Below are 22,382 nucleotides of genomic sequence, written 5' to 3'. Positions count from 1 at the left end.
TGGATAAAATAAATAAATAAAATAAATGAAAATAAATAAATAAGCACAAGAAATTACACCTTTTGCAGTGCGTAGGAACACAAAGCACTATTTAAGGCCCAGACTGGGGATGAGAGGGTATCAGCATTATGTGATCAAAAGTAAACAATGGCATTGCCATTCAGAGAGATGATGTCCAAAGTTTGACAACGAAGGACCTAATTCTTCCTTGCAGACATGGCAGCAGAAAGGGAAGCCTTGATGGAGATGGCATATCCAGAAGTGCAAGTCTTCTGCCAAAAGCATGGCTTGATGTTCGAGGTAAGCCGGAAGTTGCAGTTATGGAGAACATTTGCAGCTCAGGATTGAAATGTGGGGATTTTGGTGTTCACTGAGCTTGTACTCTTTTTTGTTTTTCTGGCAAAGAATAGAATGGAATGGAATGGAATGGAATAGAATAGAATAGAGTAGAATAACAGAGTTGGAAGGAATCTTGGAGGTCTTCTAGTCCAACCCCCTGCTTAGGCAGGAAATCCTACACCAGTGGTTCTCAACCTGGTTGTCGGGACCTCTTTGGGGGTTGAATGACCATTTCACAGGGGTTGCCTAAGACCCTGCGAAAAGATAAAATTTCCCATGGTGTTAGCAACTAAAGCTTCTATTCTGGCACCTTGGAACACATTTTTACAATCCGACCAATCAGGTGTTTACAGTGGGAGGGTCCCTCTGACCTTCCTGCCAATTAGCTTAAAGCTCTGTTGGGAGAATTGGCGCTCGACTTATGGCTGGGGGTCACGCCAAAATGAGCAACTGTATTAAGGGGTCGCGGCATTAGAAAGGTTGAGAACCACTGCTCTACACCATTTCAGACAAATGGTTATCCAACATCTTCTTAAAAACTTCTAGTGTTGAAGCATTCACAACTTTTGGAGGCAAGTTCTCACTGTTTCTAAATGTTTCGCTACAGTATCATTTAAGCTGAATAGCCAGCCAACCCTTGGAACAAAGCTTTGGTGTTACTAAGTTTGGCAATGAAACTCTGCAAGGGGGACAACAAGGTCAGCAAATACCAAGATTACAGTGAAAGTTGGAAGTCCAAAATACCAGGCTTCAACTCAGAGAGTTGTTTGCTATGGTTGGGATTCTCCAGAATTGGGATTTTTATTAGTGCACTTATGAAAATGTACTTTTGGTAAATAATAACTATGACGATAGTAAAAGAGATGACTCTCTCATGTTCAGAGATAGTGCAATCTTACTACGACAGTAAAGATAGCTCCTATTGCCCTGTGAGTTCCCAAAAATTCTGTTGGGTCAGGGTAAATCCATTCTTTATTTATGCCGATCCACTTATATATGTTTATGATTACAATGCAATAGTGAAAACAGTCAAAACAGTATAATTCATCTGAACAGTGCTTGGAAATATTGTGGTTAATTTCATTTATATATCCTTCTTCTTCTTACATGATCTAACAGATTTATACATACAAAGAGCTCTAATTGACAAATCACAGTGCAGCTTCCTTCTGTGAACAGAAAATTGGAAGAATAGCAATAGCACTTAGACTTATATACCGCTTTACAGTGCTTTACAATCCTCTCTAAGCAGTTTACAGAGTTGCCTATTGCCTCCAACAGTCTGGGTCCCCATTTTACCAACTTCGGAAGGATGGAAGAATGAGTCAATCTTGAGCCTGGTTAGATTTGAACTGCCAAATTGCAGGCAGCCGGCAGACAGCTGAAATAGCCTGCAGTACTGCACTCTAACCACTGCGCCATCACGGTTCTTCAAAGAAATGTTTGTAATCTTGGAAGCCAATCTCTGGCGATCACCTGATCCTTTAGCTGTGTAGTAGTCATATACTGTATCTAATTTAATGAAAATGGGGATAAATGTTTCCAGATTATATCTGCCAGCTGGTTCCTATTTTCCATCCTGAAATCTACTCTAGGTTATTGATCTAAGATGGGGCACCGTTGATCACATGGGGACCCGTCATATGTCCACCCAACTCTTTTTAGAAGAAATCAAACGCTGCCAGAAACTTTCAGTGAGTTCCAGCTACATTGTAAGTACTACCTTTAGTTTATTCCTTTTGCCTAGAGAAGTTGCTGGGCTGCAGAATGATCAGAGATAACACTGCTGCTATTTTACTTCTTATAATAATAAGAATTTATTAGATTTGTATGCCGTCCCTTTCTGAGGACTTGGACTACAACTCTTATGTTGTAGATATGGAGGATAACGGTCAAGGTAGTCCTTGATTTACCTGTCTCACTGTTAGTCCTTCATATTTACTGGAATACAATTAACCCAATTTTTTAGCAATAGCTATATTTGCAATATGTTATGGACTCACTTATAAAATGCCTGCCATATGGGGTCTTGAAGTGGTATTAAAAGAACAGAGGGGGATGGAATGCTGTCAGGTTTGCCAAATGTTTTCTTTGGGGAGTATAAGAATTTTATTGGCCAGGTGTGATTGGACACACAAGGAATTTGTCTTGGTGCATATGGTCTCAGCGTACATAAAAGAAAAAGATACATTTGTCAAGAATCATGTGGTACAACACTTAATGATTATCATAGGGGTCAAATAAGCAATGAAGAAACAATCAATATTAATAAAAATCTTAGGATACAAGCAAGAAATTACATTCATACACTCCTAAGTGGGAGGAAAAGGATGATAGGAATGATTAGAAAAACTAGCAGAAATAGAAGTGCAGATTTAGTAAAAGGTATGTCAGTGTTGAGGGAATTATTTGTTTAATAGAGTGACAACGTTCAGGAACAAACTGTTCTTGTGTCTAGTTGTCTTGGTGTGCAGTGCTCTGTAGTGACGTTTTGAGGGTAGGAGTTGAAACAGTTTGTGTCCAGGATGCGAGGGGTCAGTAAATATTTTCCCCGCCCTCTTTTTGACTCATGCAGTATACAGGTCCTCAATGGAAGGCAGGTTGGCAGCAATTGTTTTTTCTGCAGTTCTGATTATCCTCTGAAGTCTGTGTCAGTCCTGTTGGGTTGCAGCACCAAATCAGACAGTTATAGAGGTGCAGATGACAGACTCAATGATTCCTCTGTAGAACTGTATCAGCAGCTTCTTGGACAGTTTGAGCTTCCTGAGTTGGCACAGAAAGAACATTCTTTCTTGTGCTTTTTGATGTTTTTGATGTTAGGTGACCATTTTAGGTTTTGGGATATGATAGAACCTAGACATTAGAAGGTCTCTACTGCTGATACTGTGTTGCCTAGTATTGTGAGAGGTGGAAGGGTTTCTCCTAAAGTCTACCACCATTTCTACGGTTTTGAGTGTGTTCAGTTCTAGATTGTTCTGGTCACACCATAAGGATAGTTGTTCAACTTCCCATCTGTATGTGGATTCATCATTGTCTCGAATGAGTCTGATCACTGTTGTATGGTTTGCAAACTTCAGTAGTTTAACAGATGGGTCGTTTAAAGTAAAACAAACAAATGAATGAAAACACAACAGCAATACCTAACAATATAATGTATAACATTTTCTTATCTAACCTAATAAACACTCAATGGAGTATCTTAACTTTCTATTTTCATTTAAACAATCATAACTCCATCTCTCCCATGTTTAAACTAATTAACAACTAAAAATATTTAGCTATAAAAATAAAAAAAAATACAACTTCAATGTCTAAGAATGTATACATATATACAATTTTCTTATCTAATAAAAAAATACTTCCATCACTTCAACTATTAAACTAATTAGCAAATGTTATTAATGTAATCTTACAATAAAGATAAAGTTAGTTCTCAGAGTTGTGCTTCTTGTTGGGACTACAGAAAAGGTCTACATCGATCTAAATCTCAGTTTATACCTTCAGAAGAATTACTGAGAAAACTAATTTGCCACAGGCGCTGCTTGGAAATGATGACAGCCGCTGCCCCACTCCTCTAACCATTGTGGGACTGGAATTTGAGGCCATTAGAGCACAACTTCTGGAAGAGCCCAAGACCTTGCAGCTTCTGGCCCAAAGGTACCTGAAGGATGTGAACGCCATCCCTCCGGTCTATGTGCTGCAGAAATCCTCTCAGGAAGACCCAAACGGCGTGGAGGAAGACTTGCTCTTGATCCTGCGTAGGGCTGCCTGCCAAGCCGAAAAGCATGGGCTCATCAGCCAGGAGCAATTGCAGAATTACCACAAGTCAGGTAGGTTTCCCAGATAAGGGGGTCTTCCTGTAGCATGCCTTGCTGGACCTTGAGGTACCATTGTATTTGTACATTGTACATTGTCGAGTATTCTGAGCAGAGACAGGTTACAAGCGGTGTGCCACAAGGGTCTGTTCTGGGTCCTATTCTTTTTAATATGTTTGTGAGTGACATAGGGGAAGGTTTGGTAGGGAAGGTTTGCCTATTTGCCGATGACTCTCAAGTGTGCAATAGGGTTGATATTCCTGGAGGCGTCTGTAATATGGTAAATGATTTAGCTTTACTAGATAAATGGTCAAAGCAATGGAAACTGCAGTTTAATGTTTCCAAATGTAAAATAATGCACTTGGGGAAAAGGAATTCCCAATCTGAGTATTGTATTGGCAGTTCTGTGTTAGCAAAAACTTCAGAAGAGAAGGATTTAGGGGTAGTGATGTCTGACAGTCTCAAAATGGGTGAGCAGTGTGGTCGGGCGGTAGGAAGAGCAAGTAGGATGCTTGGTTGCATAGCTAGAGGTATAACAAGCAGGAAGAGGGAGATTGTGATCCCACTATATAGAGCGCTGGTGAGACCACATTTGGAATACTGTGTTCAGTTCTGGAGACCTCACCTACAAAAAGATATTGACAAAATTGACAAAACAGGTCCAAAGATGGGCTACAAGAGTGGTGGAAGGTCTTAAGCATAAAACGTATCAGGAAAGACTTCATGAACTCAATCTATATAGTCTGGAGGACAGAAGGAAAAGGGGGGACATGATCGAAACATTTAAATATGTCAAAGGGTTAAATAAGGTTCAGGAGAGAAGTGTTTTTAATAGGAAAGTGAACACAAGAACAAGGGGGCACAATCTGAAGTTAGTTGGGGGAAAGATCAAAAGCAACGTGAGAAAATATTTTACTGAAAGAGTAGTAGATCCTTGGAACAAACTTCCAGCAGACGTGGTTGGTAAATCCACAGTAACTGAATTTAAACATGCCTGGGATAAACATATATCCATCCTAAGATAAAATACAGGAAGTAGTATAAGGGCAGACTAGATGGACCATGAGGTCTTTTTCTGCCGTCAATCTTCTATGTTTCTAAAACTCGCTCTGGAGCACATGCGCGCCTGCTGTTCACCTGGACCTGCACGCACATTGCCATTTTCCCTACCAGAATGCCCTCATCCCCACCCCATTCCAGGTAGGAACCCAATACTGCAACCACTGCAAATCTCACCAGAGTAGTAGATGCTTGGAACAAACTTCCAGCAGACGTGGTTGGTAAATCCACAGTAACTGAATTTAAACGTGCCTGGGATAAACATATATCCATCCTAAGAAAAAATACAAGAAATGGTATAATGGCAGAGTAGATGGACCATGAGGTCTTTTTCTGCCGTCAATCTTCTATGTTTCTATGTTTCTATCTTGTCCTTAATTCTACGGTAGTTGCTTTGGCTTTCTGATTCATATCTTCTCAATCTTTTATAGACATACACCAGGAAATTGAGGTCGGCCTCTTCAGATCAAGTGAATGTGATGGCCAAAGTACCATGGTATTCTTCACAGAAGTGGACATGCCCACATCAGATAGAGTGGATTCGCCACTGGGCAGTGATGAAGTTGGAGTTGAGCTGCACCCTGAAGAGCCACAACAGTTAGCAGGTCTGAAGGCAACCATCGTAAGCAGGTATCCTGAGCTGATTAAGGTTCACAGGATTCCACGTGAGGCAGAACCCAGGTCTTTCCGGCAGAAGCCGTGGCCCAAGCATTTGAAGGATTTCTGTGACCAATTTATCGCCGCCACCAACCATCAGGTGCTCAGGAGCCTGAGATCCCAAGAACAAAATCTTGGGGAGTCACCTGGGAAGCTGATTCACGAGCTCACTCATCACATGGCCCTCGGTCAAAAACACAGCCAGGCTTTCTGCTGGCAGCCGAATTTGCTGGACCGCATTTGCCAGCGCATTAAACAGAACCACCACCGAGCCCATTCCCCACTTGTCATCTACGGACCCACAGGATGTGGCAAAACAGCCCTCTTATGCCATTTGGGCGAAGCCATACGAGCCACCCTGGGCCCGGAAACGGTGGTGATCCTTCGTTTGCTGGGAACGTCACAGGATAGTTCCACATGGACCGACTTTCTCCACAGCCTCGGCCAACAAGTTTGCTTAGCCTTGGGCTTCCCTTACACCGCTCCTGTTGGCAATCCAGCCCTGCTCTTCCACCGCCTGCTTTCTTCAGCTGCTCACCAGGGCACGCGGTCCCTCGTTCTACTCCTCGATTCGGTGGAGCAGTTAAACAGGCCTAGAAACGCTCTCTGGTTGCCAAAAGTCTGTCCTCCAAAGATGCACATGATTCTTACTGCATTGCGGAAGGAAAGCAAAGTTCTGCAGGAGGTGACTGTGTCTCCGGAGGATTGTTTCGAGATGGAGCCTCTTTCTCAAGAACAAGTTGGGGTGATTCTCTCCAAAACCTTGGCATCCGCAGGGCGTACGCTGAGGCCCACCCAGCAGGAGTTGGTCCTGCAAACTTTTGCCCAGGGTGGCTATGCTCTGCCAGTGGCCCTGGCCATAAGACAAGCCCAGTGCTGGACTTCATACGTTCTACTTGCAGCGCCAGCCATATCCTCGACAGTCTCGGAGTTTGCCCATCGCTTGTGTGACCACCTGGAGGCAGTGCATGGCCCTGTCTTAGCGGCACATGCGCTTGGATATCTTGCCTGTGCCCGGTGAGTACAAATGTTTGTGTCGCCACTGGCAGAAGTTAAAATAGAAAGATACAATTGACAACAAAGGGGTGGTAGCTTGATGAAATTGTCCAAGTTCTGGGGAGGGAGAACAGAATTCCAGATTAAAGTTTGGGTCCCGTCGACTAAACAATGTCGTTTGGCGGGCCCCAGGGGAAGAGCCTTCTCTGTGGCGGCCCCAGCCCTCTGGAACCAACTTCCCCTGGAGATAAGAACTTCCCCCACCCTCCCTGTCTTTCGTAAACTACTCAAGACTCACTTATGCCGCCAGGCATGGGGGAGTTAAGATATTCCTTCCCCCTAGGCCATTACAAGTTATGTATGGTATGTTTGTGTGTATGTAATAAGGGTTTTTAGCTGTTTTATTAATTGGATTGTTACATGCTGTTTTTATCATTGTCGTTAGCCGCCCCGAGTCTATGGAGAGGGGCGGCATACAAATCCAATAAACAAACAAACAAACAAACAAATAAAATAAATAAATAAATAAAATAAAGCTGTAATGTGGAATAAAGAGACATTTAGGTTTTTGTTTAATGATAAAATGGCCAGGTTCAGTACATATACAGCATGTCCTATTTACCACCAAATTTCTTGCTGTTAGTTTCCAACCTTTCTTTGTGTTTCATGCTTCCATTAAATCCCAAGAAGAGGTTGTATTTGTTTGTTTGTTTGTTTATGTTTTATGCCACCCATCTCACTACCCAAAGTGACTCTGGTCAGCTATTCAGGACATTCCTCTCTACAGTCCTTTCTATGGAGTTCTAGAATTAAGAAATTATCCAAAAAATTTCCCCAGGCAACTGAGATCAATTGTTCATCTAATTTTTCTTTAGTTTTCTTTACTTGAGAACATTAAAAATTCACATGTTCCACTCCAGTTACATTTAATGTGTCTATTTCTATGTCTATATCTATCATATATCATACAAATACAAATCTAAATAATAAATAAATATATCTGCCTGCCTGCCTGCCTGCCTGCCTGCCTGCCTGCCTATCTATCTATCTATCTATCTATCTATCTATCTATCTATCTATCTATCTATCTATCTATCTATCTATCATCTGTCTATCTATCATCTGTCTATCTATCTATCTATCTATCTATCAATAATCTCTATCATCTATCTGTCTATCTTTCTGTCTGTCCTATTTATATTAGATTCCTATCAATAAAGTATTTACCAATATCAGACAAGGAGAAAACATTTTATTTATTAGCAAGCCTTTGTTGGTTATGCATAGGCAGCAACAACTGAGAGAAAATGAGGCCACCTGTGGTTGGGTGGGGCTGTGGTAATTAGTGAGGCTGCTATAAAGAGCAGCATGTGGGTTTGGCCATTGTGGAGGATTATCTGATCGTTGTGTTTCGTGCCTGCCTTGCTGACTTCGACCTTGGCGTGTTGCTTTTCCCCCGCTTTGAAACTAAAGCAGAGCCAAGGGTGTTTCACTTTATGAAAGAAGAAGGACTGTGAATTGCCTCACAGCTGCAAGCTAAGTATCTCAGAACTGATAAGGGACTTGTACCAATTACCAGTTTGTTTGGAGATGAGTGCTCTTTGCTATACAAAAAGAGTGCTCCATTTATTTGCATTTTCGGTATAAAGAACATTGTTTTGAATTGTCAAATGTGTGTGTGTCTGAAATTTGTACCTGTGAATTTTCGGGAGGATTCTACCAAAGAGCCCGACAGAACAGTAAGTAAGCAAGTAAGCAAGTAAAAAAGTAAAAAAGTAAAAAAGCAAAAAAGCAAAAAAGCTAAAAAGCTAAAAAGCTAAAAAGCTAAAAAGCTAAAAAGCTAAAAAGCTAAAAAGCTAAAAAGCTAAAAAGCTAAAAAGCTAAAAAGCTAAAAAGCTAAAAAGTTAAAAAGTTAAAAAGTTAAAAAGTTAAAAAGTAAATAATTTTTAGTAGTCTGGCATGTTGCCAAGAGAAGAGAGGTATAACAGGGGCCTACCTATTTGTTTCTCCTGCCCTTTCCACAGACATGGGCTCTCAGAAGCAGAGCAAAAAGATATCTTGTCTCTCGACAATGAGGTGCTCGCTGAGATTTATCGGCTTCATCCTCCTCCAAGCAAGGCGACCCTCCACTTTCCACCCCTGCTATGGGCCCAGTTGTATCAGGACCTGTCCCAGTGGCTGGAGGACCGGTGGGCGGATGGCTTTGTGCTGATGGGTTTTGCCCACAGGTCAGTTCTCACCCTTATTTTTGATGAGGCTGCCAAGCTGGTGGAAAAGCAGGCGCCTGTTTTGACTTTCTCTTCCTCCATGCAGGGAGTTGGCTGATGTCGTGGAGCATCGCTACCTGTCTGTGCCAGAGGAAAGGACCAAGCGTCACCTGCTCCTGGCAGATTACTTCAGGGGGACATGGAGCTGGGGCATGAAGAAACCCATCCAGTTGCCGTCTTCCAACAAGCCTGTGAGCTTTGATAGGAAGGTGAACTTCTGGAAACTGGGGCAGAGGAGGATGGATGGATGGATTTATCTATCTATAATCTATCTATCTATCTATCTATCTATCTATCTATCTATCTATCTATCTATCTATCATCTATCTATCTATCTATCTATCATCTATCTATCTATCTATCATCTATCTATCTATCTATCATCTATCATCTATCTATCTATCATCTATCTATCATCTATCTATCTATCATCTATCTATCATCTATCATCTATCTATCATCTATCTATCTATCTATCTATCTATCTATCATCTATCTATCTATCTATCATCTATCTATCTATCTATCTATCTATCATCTATCTATCTATCTATCTATCTATCTATCATCTATCTATCTATCTATCTATCATCTATCTATCTATCTATCTATCTATCATCTATCTATCTATCTATCATCTATCTATCTATCTATCATCTATCATCTATCTATCTATCTATCATCTATCTATCTATCTATCATCTATCATCTATCTATCTATCTATCTATCATCTATCTATCTATCTATCATCTATCTATCTATCTATCATCTATCTATCTATCTATCTATCTATCATCTATCTATCTATCTATCTATCATCTATCTATCTATCTATCATCTATCTATCTATCTATCATCTATCATCTATCTATCTATCATCTATCTATCATCTATCTATCTATCTATCATCTATCTATCATCTATCATCTATCTATCATCTATCTATCTATCTATCATCTATCTATCTATCTATCTATCTATCATCTATCATCTATCTATCATCTATCTATCTATCTATCTATCATCTATCTATCTATCTATCTATCATCTATCATCTATCTATCATCTATCTATCTATCTATCTATCATCTATCTATCTATCTATCTATCTATCATCTATCATCTATCTATCATCTATCTATCTATCTATCATCTATCTATCTATCTATCATCTATCTATCTATCTATCATCTATCATCTATCTATCTATCATCTATCTATCATCTATCTATCTATCATCTATCTATCATCTATCATCTATCTATCATCTATCTATCTATCTATCATCTATCTATCTATCTATCTATCATCTATCATCTATCTATCATCTATCTATCTATCTATCTATCTATCTATCTATCTATCTATCTATCTATCTATCATCTATCTATCTATCTATCTATCTATCATCTATCTATCTATCTATCATCTATCTATCTATCTATCATCTATCATCTATCTATCTATCATCTATCTATCATCTATCTATCTATCATCTATCTATCATCTATCATCTATCTATCATCTATCTATCTATCTATCATCTATCTATCTATCTATCTATCTATCATCTATCATCTATCTATCATCTATCTATCTATCTATCTATCATCTATCTATCTATCTATCTATCATCTATCTATCTATCATCTATCTATCATCTATCATCTATCTATCATCTATCTATCTATCATCTATCTATCTATCTATCTATCATCTATCATCTATCTATCATCTATCTATCTATCTATCTATCATCTATCTATCTATCTATCTATCTATCATCTATCATCTATCTATCTATCATCTATCTATCATCTATCTATCTATCTAATCTATCTATCTATCTATCTATCTATCTATCTATCTATCTATCTATCTATCATCTATCTATCATCTATCTATCTATCTATCTATCTATCTATCTATCTATCTATCTATCTATCTATCTATCTATCTATCTATCTATCTATCGATACTTACAGCATGCTAGCAATAGCACTTTTTAACAGAGCTAGGCTATTGCCCCCACAATCTGGGTCCTCATTTTACCCACCTCGGAAGGATGGAAGGCTGAGTCAACCTTGAGCTGGTGATGAGATTTGAACCGCTGACCTGCAGATCTACAGTCAGCTTTACTGGCCTGTAGTACTGCACTCTACCTGCTGCACCACCTCAGCTCTTGGATGGATGGATGGATGGATAGATAGATGGATGGTTGGGAGAACCAAGACAGCAGTACTGTCCTGGGATTTTCCCAAAGAAGAAGGAAGAGTCCAGTAAAAGTTGATTCCTTTTATCCAGGTGATTTAAAAAAATGTCGATTCCTTTTATCTAGGTGGTTCCTCAGCCTCTTTGGTTCTCCAGCACCCTTGCAAACCAGAGGAAATTGAGCGAGCTGCCTTTCCATCTGCTACAGGCAGGTCTGTTTGAGGAGCTGCAAAGAGATATTTTGGGTAAGAATTCCTGATAATTTAAGCAGATCTACATTCCGCAAAGTGTCCTACACATTGTGCAAAAGCCTATTGCCTTGGTAGACTTGCTGAACTGTAGAAAATATTGCTTGTAAACAATGTTAAATTGGGTCTGGTTCTTGGAGACAGCCTAAACAAGTCCCTGCAATGTTTTTTTCTTTTGGCAAGTTGTCTCACAAGTGGTTTAGTTTTGCCTCCTTCTTAGCGTTCCTTGTTCAGAAAATTGCTAAATAGATGTAAAAAGGATCAACCTGTCTAGATAATTCATCCCTGTTTGAGCATTTTTCATGTAAACGTAATGTTGTTTGACAACAATTTTATGAGACTCATCAACCTGATTCACAACTAGTCCACAATTATGGCTTCTTGAATAAACTGTAATTGGCTAGTTTCTCACAAACATGCTATTTGTAGAATGTAATTTGTCTGGCTTAATAATAATAATAATAATAATAATAATAATAATAATAATAATTTATTAGATTTGTATGCCACCCCTCTCCGAAGACTCAGGGCGGCTCACAACAATGACCAGATTATCTCAGGGGACCGCCTTCTGCTGCACGAATCCCAGCGACCAGTTAGGTACCACAGAGTGGGGCTTCTCCGGGTCCCATCAACTAAACAATGCCGCTTGGTGAGACCCAGGGGAAGAGCCTTCTCTGTGGCGGCCCTGGCCCTCTGGAACTAACTCCCCCCAGAGATTAGAATTGCCCCCACCCTCCTTGCCTTTCGTAAGCTCCTTAAAACCCACCTCTGCCGCCAGGCATGGGGTAATTGAGATGCTCTTTCCACCTGGGCCTTTACAATTTCATTTGTGGTATGTCTGTATGTATGTTTGGTTTTTTATATTAATGGGTTTTTTAATCATTTTTAGCATTTATTGGATTATTATTGTACATTGTTTTATTACTGTTGTTAGCCGCCCCGAGTCTCCGGAGAGGGGCGGCATACAAATCCAATAAATAAAATAAAATAAATAAATAAAAACAATATTATAGTGGCACAAATCTAATATTAAAAGAAATAACTAAACCCCTATCATATTATTCAGGTTATGATTTAGCACTTTGTGTGCAACCTAGACAATTGTAAATTATTAAACAAGTCACAAGTAAGTCAAACAGTGCAATGTACAGTATACACACTGTGTACAATGCGTACACTGAACCACGACCAACCATATTGCTGTACAACTTGGAAGACCACTAGTTGGAAGTTTCTTCAGAATCTGAAATAAATATTTGCATCAAGGTGGATTATTTTTCCACTTTACTTTTCTTCCTCTTTCCGTTGCAAAATCCCAGGAGCCTTGGCAAGCTGGTCAAGGTTTCTTTGATTTTTGATACTTCCTCCTATACGTCTTCCTTGCTCTGGTTTCTTCTTTGATGTTCTCATTGTATGCATGTCAGTGTTGTTGTTGTTACCAGTTCGCCCCATCCGGGCAAACCTGTAGCGGCAGCGGGCGGCTCTGCCCATCCATTTAGATGTCATCACAGACAATCTGCACATGCGCAGAAGCATCACGAGTGAGCGATGCAAACACAGGCCATTCACAGTTCTGAACCAGTAGCCTTCTGTCTTCTTTTCCCATCAGGGAACATGATCTGGATCATCTGCAGAGTGATTTCTACTGGCATCGAGAGCTTGATTGATGATTTTGACATGTGCCTGGACCACATCAACTGCCCAGAGCTGCATCTCCTGCGAAAGACTTTCCTGCTTCTGCAGCCTCTTGTGGATAGCACACAGATCCATGGAGGTAAATAATCATGGTCAACCTTGTAGTTTAGGAATGACTCCCAAGAACCAAGTAAGCAGCGTGCATAAGCTACCATCCCTGTCCCACTGTCCTATTGACTAATTTACCTGTACCTACTGTTCTATCTAGATGAGCCAATAGAATAGAGTAGAGTAGAGTAGAGTAGAATTATACAACTCATCTGTTTGGAACCTATATCGCATCTCAGACATTAACACCCTTGAAAATGTCCAAAGATACTTCACCAGAAGAGCCCTTCACTCCTCCACTCGAAACAGAATACCCTACGAGACTAGACTATCAATCCTGGGCCTAGAAAGCCTAGAACTAAGATGCCTTAAACATGATCTAAGTATTGCACACAAGATCATATGCTGCAACGTCCTGCCTGTCGGCGACTACTTCAGCTTCAACCACAACACAAGAGCACACAACAGATTTAAACTTAATATTAACCACTCCAAACTTGACTGTAAAAACTATGACTTCAGTAACCGAGTTGTTGAAGCGTGGAACTCATTACCGGACTCCATAGTGTCATCCCCAAACCCCCAACACTTTACCCTTAGATTATCTACGGTTGACCTATCCAGATTCCTAAGAGGTCAGTAAGGGGTGAGTACAAGTGAACTAGAGTGCCTTCCGTCCCCTGTCCTATTGCTCTCCTATATCTCCTATACCTTTCTTCTATTCCTATATCTCTTCTTCTATTCTTTCATTGATATGTTCTATTACTATATCTTCTTTTCTATTCTTTCATAGATATATTTTACTATGAGTATCTCCTCTATAACCTTCATCATGTATTTTACTCTGTGTGTGTGTGTATGTATGTGTGTGTGTGTGTGTGTGTGTGTGTGTGTGTATATATATATATATATATATATATATATATATATATATATATATGTATCAATAAAATTAACTGCCTTGGAAATGGCCCTGGGTTGGGCCGAGAGGCAAAAAAGGAGCTGTGATGTTCCTTCAATATACCAGGGTGATTCGACACAAAATGTAACCCTTCCCTGGTACAGAGCTGAAGGGATTGGATACTGTAGCCTAGAGGATAATTCTCTGCCTTACAAGGCAAAGGTTGCAGGTTCAAGTCCCAGTGGGTATGGCTAGCTGATGAGGCCAAAATAAGGCCGAAATAGATCTATCCTAGTCTCCCTTAATTTTCAAATTCAGCTTAAACATGTGACACATACAGATAGAATTGTCGGCTATCAATAAAATTAACTGCCTTGGAAATGGCCCTGGGTTGGGCCGAGAGGCAAAAAAGGAGCTGTGATGTTCCTTCAATATACCAGGGTGATTCGACACAAAATGTAACCCTTCCCTGGTACAGAGCTGAAGGGATTGGATACTGTAGCCTAGAGGATAATTCTCTGCCTTACAAGGCAAAGGTTGCAGGTTCAAGTCCCAGTGGGTATGGCTAGCTGATGAGGCCAAAATAAGGCCGAAATAGATCTATCCTAGTCTCCCTTAATTTTCAAATTCAGCTTAAACATGTGACATACATATATATATATATATATATATATATATATATATATATATATATATATACACCCACCCACTAAAACTCTCATTGTGAATTGGACAAAAGTAAATAAATAAAATAAATAAAATAAAATAAAAAAATTATCGGTGAACTGTAATTAGACACAGAGGGAATTTGTCTACAATGCACATGCTCTCAATTTACATAAAAGAAAAGATACATTTGTCAAGAAGTATAAGGTAGAATAGAATAGAATAGAATAGAATTCTTTATTGGCCAAGTGTGATTGGACACACATTGTCAAACACTTAATGATAATCTGGGTACAAATAAGCAGTCAAATCGTATTAGGAATCAGTCAAACTAAATTGTAAGGATACAAGCAACAAAGTTACAGTCATACAATCATTAGTGGGAGGAGATGGGTGATGGGAACAATGAGAAGATTAATAGTAGTGCAGACTTAATAAATAGTTTGACAGTGTTGAGGGAATTGTTTAGCAGAGGGATGGTGTTTGGGGAAAAAACTCTCCTTGTGTCTAGTTGTTCGGGTGAGAAAGAATTCATATATACACGGGACAACATAAATTCTTCAATTCCCCACCATCCAAACAGAACTGAGAAGCAAAAGGTCTTTAAAAAACAAACAAACAAGAAAGCCCAGTTGCCTCTTGGAAAAACACACTTTTGGGACCACCACTGAGATGGGCTGGCCAGTGATGGTGAATCTTTTTTTCCTCGGGTGCCAAAAGAGCGTACAGGCATGTTATTACACATGCACAAGTGCCCACGCTCATAATTCAATGCTTGGGGAGGACAAAAACAGCTTCCCCCATCCCCCTGGAGGCCCTGTGGAGGCCGGAAATGGCCTGTTTCCCAACTTCTGGTGGGCCCAGTAGGTTTGTGTTTCGCCCTCCATAGGCTCCAAAGGCTTCCCTGGAGCCAAGGGAGGGTAAAAACACCCTCCCCAATCCCCCTGAAGGCTCTCTGGAAGCCAAAAATGCTCTCCTAGAGCCTCTGTGCAAGCCGAAAATCAGATAGCCAGCACACACATGCCCGCTGGAGCTGAGCTAGGGCAATGGTTCGCGTGCCAGCAGATATGGCTCCGCGTGCCACCTGCGGCACCCGTGCCACAAGTTCGCGATCACTGGGCTAGGCGTTCACTAAAATCTAAATCTCTTCCCTAGCTAACAGAACACAAACAGAAGATGGTTCCACATCTCCCTTTAAATATGTTAAAGGGTTAAATAAGGTCTAGGAGGGAAGTGTTTTTAATAGGAAAGTGAGCACAAGAACAAGGGGGCACAATCTGAAGTTAGTTGGGGGAAAGATCAAAAGCAACATGAGAAAATATTATTTTACTGAAAGAGTAGTAGATCCTTGGAACAAACTTCCAGCAGACGTGGTTGGTAAATCCACAGTAACTGAATTTAAACATGCCTGGGATAAACATATATCCATCCTAAGATAAAATACAGAAAATAGTATAAGGGCAGACTAGATGGACCATGAGGTCTTTTTCTGCCGTCAGTCTTCTATGTTTCTATGTTTCCTGTCTTTCTCCCTCTGCAGAAGTGAGTATGATCTACACAGAGATGTTGGCACGGCTGTTTTCCCTCAGGCCATATTACCCTAAGATCATTGGGATTGTGTGTGAGCAATGTGAGAGCTGGTTTGGAGCTTGGCCCCATCCTGTCCTCATCCCTCGCTCTGGATTTTTCCATCCACCTGGAGGACCTCTGAGCAAAACGCTACCTGGATTCCCTAAAGGTAGAGTAGTCTATTTGTCTAACAAGTCATAATTATTATTATTCTTCCCCTTCCCTACATCATGTTGTGGTTGGATCACAGCCAGCTCCTTTACTCACAGACTCTGAAGAGGAGGAAGCGAGTCCGTCTGAGCATCATAGACCCATGTGGCTGTCAGAGGAGTCAGATAGTGAGGGTGAGGAGGGGATGGAGATCGAGAGTCCTGCAGAGTCCACACCCAGCTAGGGTCTTGTTTGGGTCCAATGAGGAGGGGGAGATTGGTGGTGGGGTATGTATGTTGTTAGGTGGTGGGTGCACTTTCACAGGGCACTGTTTTATGTTGTATGATGTGCAGTCTGTGTGTGTAACATTCTAAAAACTAATTAAAATATTGTTTAAAAAAAGGAGGGGTGATTGTGGATCCTATTTTAGATGCATGTGTGAGAAGACTACATGGGAGACCAAAGCAGTTACGTAGAGGGAGGCCTTGAATACTGCTGTGCACAGTGTGTAAAAGGGGAGGAGACAGGGAGGTTCCCTTTGCAGGAAATCAAAGTTTATACCTACAAGAGGGAAAGAGCAAGTTCAGAGTTTTCCCCCCTCTCAAATATTGCTGCAGTCTTGAAAAAAAATATAGTTTTGAGAAGTCTGTATTTTTGCTTCAGCCAAGCTAAGGACTTTAAGTTACAACTCTGTTTTGGAACATTCCTTATCAGTTTTGCCACTCGCTTTGAATTTTGATAGTCGACGAACATTCTTTGCTTTAATTTGTGGTTTTCAACAAGTTTGCTTGTACAATAGACTTATACTTCCCATCTCTGTGTCTGAGTATTAATTGGGATTTTTTAAAAAAATTATTATTATTATTATTATTATTATTATTATTATTATTATTATTATGTCAATACAACACAGCAAATGAGATCAATGCTGGATTTCGTATTTCATCACCAGTCGGGCGCTTCCCAAGCACCTAGGACTGTGTGATGTAGCGGCGAATTATGTTTGCCGATCCCAGTAAAGCAGCCTTTTGCAATTGACAGATGGAGATTTTTTCTATTCCGATGGTTTTCAAATAATAATAATAATAATAATAATAATAATAATTATTATTATTATTTATTGGATTTGTATGCCGCCCCTCTCCGCAGACTCGTGGCGGCTAACAACAATGATAAAAAACAACATGTAACAATCCAATTTAATAAAACAACTAAAAACCCTTATTTTAAAAACCAAACATATACACAAACATACCATACATAACTTGTAGTGGCCTAGGGGAAGGAATATCCTAACTCCCCCATGCCTGGCGACAAAGGTGGGTCTTGAGTAATTTGCGAAAGACAAGGAGGGTGGGGGCTGTTCTAATCTCTGGGGGGAGTTGATTCCAGAGGGCCAGGGCCACCACAGAGAAGGCTGTTCCCCTGGGGCCCGCCAAACGACACTGTTTGGTCGAGGGGACCCGGAGAAGGCCAACTCTGTGGGACCTTATCGGCCACTGGGATTTGTGCGGTAGAAGGCGGTTCCGGATGTATTCTGGCCCTATTATTATTATTATTATTATTATTATTATTATTATTATTATTAATAATAATAATAATAATAATAATAATAATAATAATAATAATAAGATTTGAACGCCACCCTTCTCCTTCTGACCGGTCGTCAAGTCAGACAGAATACATCTTAGGGAGAAAAAAGCCTTGTATAGCAAACTCTTTGCATGGGAGCCATATGGATGCCCACTTAAATCCTCTAAATGCCTTGATTAGAGTGGAGAACCTTTGAATCCTAAAGTCCCATGGAACTCACTGGACGATCTTAGATCCATCCACTTTCCATCCAATCCAAAAACTGTTCTGGGAACAACATGTGGAAAAAGTTATAGCAGGAAGGATTTTATCACAGTGCCAGGAAACACACAGGGTGCTGGATTAAATCCCAGGCAGGTTGAATGTCTATGGAGATTCTCAACCGTCCATGTCATGGTTGTCCCAAATGTCTTTAGTTCTTATGAACCTTCTTGGATGAGAAGCAAAACGTTTCAAAGGAAAAAAACGAAGAAAGTCCAGTTGCCTTTTGGAAAAGTATTTTTGGGACACTCAGTTCACTACCTGCAGGTCACAGAAGGGACCAGACAATCTGTTCTGTCCTCACGCCAAGCCCATCAATAAATACGCCCACAGAAACTGATTTAAAAACTAATTATTTACTCCTAATTTTTTTTTTTAGCAATCGGATCTTTTTTAAAAGTTCAAGAAATAGAGAAGGCTGTTTGGTGAGACAGCTGCTAATTAGTGTCTTAACAATTCGCCAGAGTCCAAACAATATCCTTCCCTGGAACTTACACAAGGTTGGCAGAAAGCCTGAAGATCCTTAGCAAAATTAGGAAAGCTGATTTTTAACATCACAAGCTGAACAAGAATGTGTGTGTGTGAGAGAGAGAGAGAAAGAGAGAGAAAGAGAGATGAACAAAACCCTTCTGGAACAGAATGACATTGACTTCTGCACTGAAGCGTCATGTGGCTAAGCCTTAAATAGTCTAAGGGCATGGCCAATTGTTCTACAGATCTATTCATAAAGAGACCTCCTCTTGCTTAGCCACTCCTGTCTCCTAGCAGCCCTGCGTGCCCTAGCATCAAGAAGAGGTTCCTCCTCCTGAGTCACTCATGTGCACCTTTGGAGGTGCAGAAGGGCCCGGTTGGCTTTCAGACTCTGACACCAAATCCTCTTCAACCTCCTCGCTGTCAGACTCAGGTGCCAGGTGCAGGGGCCTATGCTACTGTGCCACAAACATCTCTCGATCCTTGGGATCCATGAGCAGCTGTGTGGGACACGGACAGGCCACTACTCATTCCACTTGAAGCAAACCTGATCCCCCTAGTTAATTCCTCTAACCCACCCCTCTGCTTTTCTCCTTGCAGGCACTTCAGTGCTGGTATTCAACCTTGAACAAAAGTTGCTTCTGGCTGGTTCTCTGGATGGACCTATGATCGTATGGGACATGGGAGATTTTACTGTGCGACAGGTGCTAATAGGACACTCTGGTGAGTCTCCTAAAGGCCATCTTCACAGCCAACCTCTATCAGGGGCTCTAGTTGATCCTATTTGTGATGACACAGGAAGCAAATCAGGGCTATTTGTGTTATCTAATAGTAAACCCTTTGGGGATAATCTCAGCGACTGTGCTCAATTCACACATTAGGCTAGGCTAAAAATAGTTAGATTGTGGTTCACCATGTTATGGGAATACAATAACCCTTGTTGTCTTATTAGCACATGATGTGAATCAGTTCATCAAAAGATTTTTACTGTGTTCAGTTCTGGAGACCTCACCTACAAAAAGATATTGACAAAATTGAACGGGTCCAAAGATGGGCTACAAGAATGGTGGACGGTCTTAAGCATAAAACGTATCAGGAAAACTTAATGAACTCAATCTGTATAGTCTGGAGAAGAGAAGGAAAAGGGAGGGACATGATCGAAACATTTAAATATGTTAAAGGGTTAAATAAGGTTCAGGAGGGAAGTGTTTTTAATAGGAAAGTGAACACAAGAACAAGGGGACACAATCTGAAGTTAGTTCGGAGAGGGGCGGCATACAAATCCAATAAATAAATAAATAAAACAGTTGGGGGAAAGATCAAAAGCAACATGAGAAAATATTATTTTACTGAAAGAGTAGTAGATCCTTGGAACAAACTTCCAGCAGACGTGGTTGGTAAATCCACAGTAACTGAATTTAAACATGCCTGGGATGAACATATATCCATCCTAAGATAAAATACAGGAAATAGTATAAGGGCAGACTAGATGGACCATGAGGTCTTTTTCTGCCGTCAGTCTTCTATGTTTCTATGTTTGTCTATTTATTTGTATGGGCACAGCATTGTTACATGAATACATGGATTTGTTTTAGAATTAAGCAAGCGGCATGAATTCAGTGCGTCTATGAAGATTCTCTATCATTTAGGTCAGGGCTGTACCAAAGGTGCTTTTCCAAAGGCAACTGGACTTTTAATTCGGTTCAGAACATCCAAGACACTTGGATGTTCTGAACTGAATTAAAAGTCTGGTCGCTTTGGAAAAGCACCTTTGGTAAAGCCATGACTTTTGGTACAGCCAAGACACTTGGATATAAAGCAAAATGTTCTTTGGGAGGGGGGGACACGTCAAGGAAGTCCAGTTGCCTTTGTAAAGCATTTTTTAGATGAATTTACTATGTGATATGAATACACATTGTTAGCCAAAGGGCAGAGTTAATTCAGTTAATTCACAGTTAATTCAGCAACTCTCTAAGGCTCCATTGAAGAAAAAAAGGACTACAGTTTCTCTATTGGGCATTTGTGCCCAATAGAAAGCTGTTCTAAGATTTTCCTTTGAAATTCTGAAACTCTTGAGAGTGGTTTAGCATTGATTTATATGAATGATTAATCCCAGGTCTGATATGCATGAGCGAATGATGTTGCTGCAGAGAAATAAAACTCTGGGGTCCATTGTCCACTGCCTTCTTTCTGTCTGCTACTCAGTCTACTGGAATAGGAAATATTGCTATGAATTGTTTGCCATTGTCCCATCTTTTCTTCTACCAACTAAGTCACAGGAGTTTAGCTTTAGGAAACAGGATTGTTTTATTTATTTATTTATTTATTTATTTATTTACTTACTTACTTACTTACTTACTTACTTACTTACTTACTTACTTACTTACTTACTTACTAATTTATTTATTTATATGCAGCCCCTCTCCGTAGACCAGTGTTTCCCAACCTTGGCAACTTGAAGATATTTGGACTTGAACTCCCAGAATTCCCCAGCCAGCAAATGCTGGCTGAGGAATTCTGGGAGTTGAAGTCCAGATATCTTCAAGTTGCCAAGATTGGGAAACACTGCCGTAGACTCCGTAGTAATAGAACATATCAATGAAAGAATAGAAGAAGAGATATAGGAATAGAAGAAAGGAATAGGAGATATAGGAGAGCAATAGGACAGGGGACGGAAGGCACTCTAGTGCACTTGTACTCGCCCCTTACTGACCTCTTAGGAATCTGGATAGGTGAACCGTGGATAATCTAAGGGTAAAGTGTTGGGGGTTTGGGGATGACACTATGGAGTCTGGTAATGAGTTCCACTCTTCGACAACTCGGTTACTGAAGTCATATTTTTTACAGTCAAGTTTGGAGCGGTCAATATTAAGTTTAAATCTGTTGTGCGCTCTTGTGTTGTTGTTGTTGAAGCTGAAGTAGTTGCCGACAGGCAGGACGTTGCAGCATATGATCTTGTGGGCAATACTTAGATCTGGTTTAAGGCGTCTTAGTTCTAGGCTTTCTAGGTCCAGAATTGAAAGTCTACTCTCGTAGGGTATTCTGTTTCGAGTGGAGGGTGAGTGAATGAGTGAGTGAGTGAGTGAGTGGCTGAAAAATGTCAAGGTGGCAATCACAACCACATGACTGAACTTTGACTTCCCCTTTTTTGGGGGAAACAGATATCCCGGTAGAAGGAGATACAACTTCGGTATAGACAAGGCCAAAGCCAAAAGTACTGGTGAAAATATTGAGTGAACAATTTTTGAAGCTTCTCCTGCACTCTTCGGAGAGGGGCAGCATACAAATCTAATAAATAAATAAATTTATCAGTCTGACATCTTCCAGTCCAGAGGTCTTCAAACTTGGCAACTTTAAGACTTGTGGACTTTAACTCTCAGAATTCTCCAGCCAGCTATGCTGAGTTGAATTAAAGTTGCCAGGTTTGGAGAC

General features: G+C 40.4%; 1 protein-coding gene across 1 annotated transcript in view; it reads left to right on the top strand.

The window, feature by feature from the left end:
- The first annotated feature begins 216 nt into the window (after window positions 1-216).
- Window positions 217-22,382, top strand: part of NWD1 (NACHT and WD repeat domain containing 1) — a 49,820-nt gene continuing 27,654 nt past the window's right edge. The window contains exons 1-10 of the mRNA XM_070737626.1: window positions 217-300; window positions 1,935-2,051; window positions 3,875-4,169; window positions 5,645-6,887; window positions 8,891-9,094; window positions 9,180-9,342; window positions 11,473-11,590; window positions 13,206-13,370; window positions 16,447-16,644; window positions 19,551-19,673. Of these exons, the coding sequence (XP_070593727.1) occupies window positions 217-300; window positions 1,935-2,051; window positions 3,875-4,169; window positions 5,645-6,887; window positions 8,891-9,094; window positions 9,180-9,342; window positions 11,473-11,590; window positions 13,206-13,370; window positions 16,447-16,644; window positions 19,551-19,673 (2,710 nt within the window). The remainder of the gene's footprint in view (window positions 301-1,934; window positions 2,052-3,874; window positions 4,170-5,644; window positions 6,888-8,890; window positions 9,095-9,179; window positions 9,343-11,472; window positions 11,591-13,205; window positions 13,371-16,446; window positions 16,645-19,550; window positions 19,674-22,382) is intronic.

This window comes from Erythrolamprus reginae, chromosome 1 (genome assembly GCF_031021105.1).
Source record: "Erythrolamprus reginae isolate rEryReg1 chromosome 1, rEryReg1.hap1, whole genome shotgun sequence".
In the NCBI taxonomy this organism is placed as follows: domain Eukaryota; kingdom Metazoa; phylum Chordata; class Lepidosauria; order Squamata; family Dipsadidae; genus Erythrolamprus; species Erythrolamprus reginae.
This window is presented reverse-complemented; position numbering and strand designations above follow the sequence as displayed.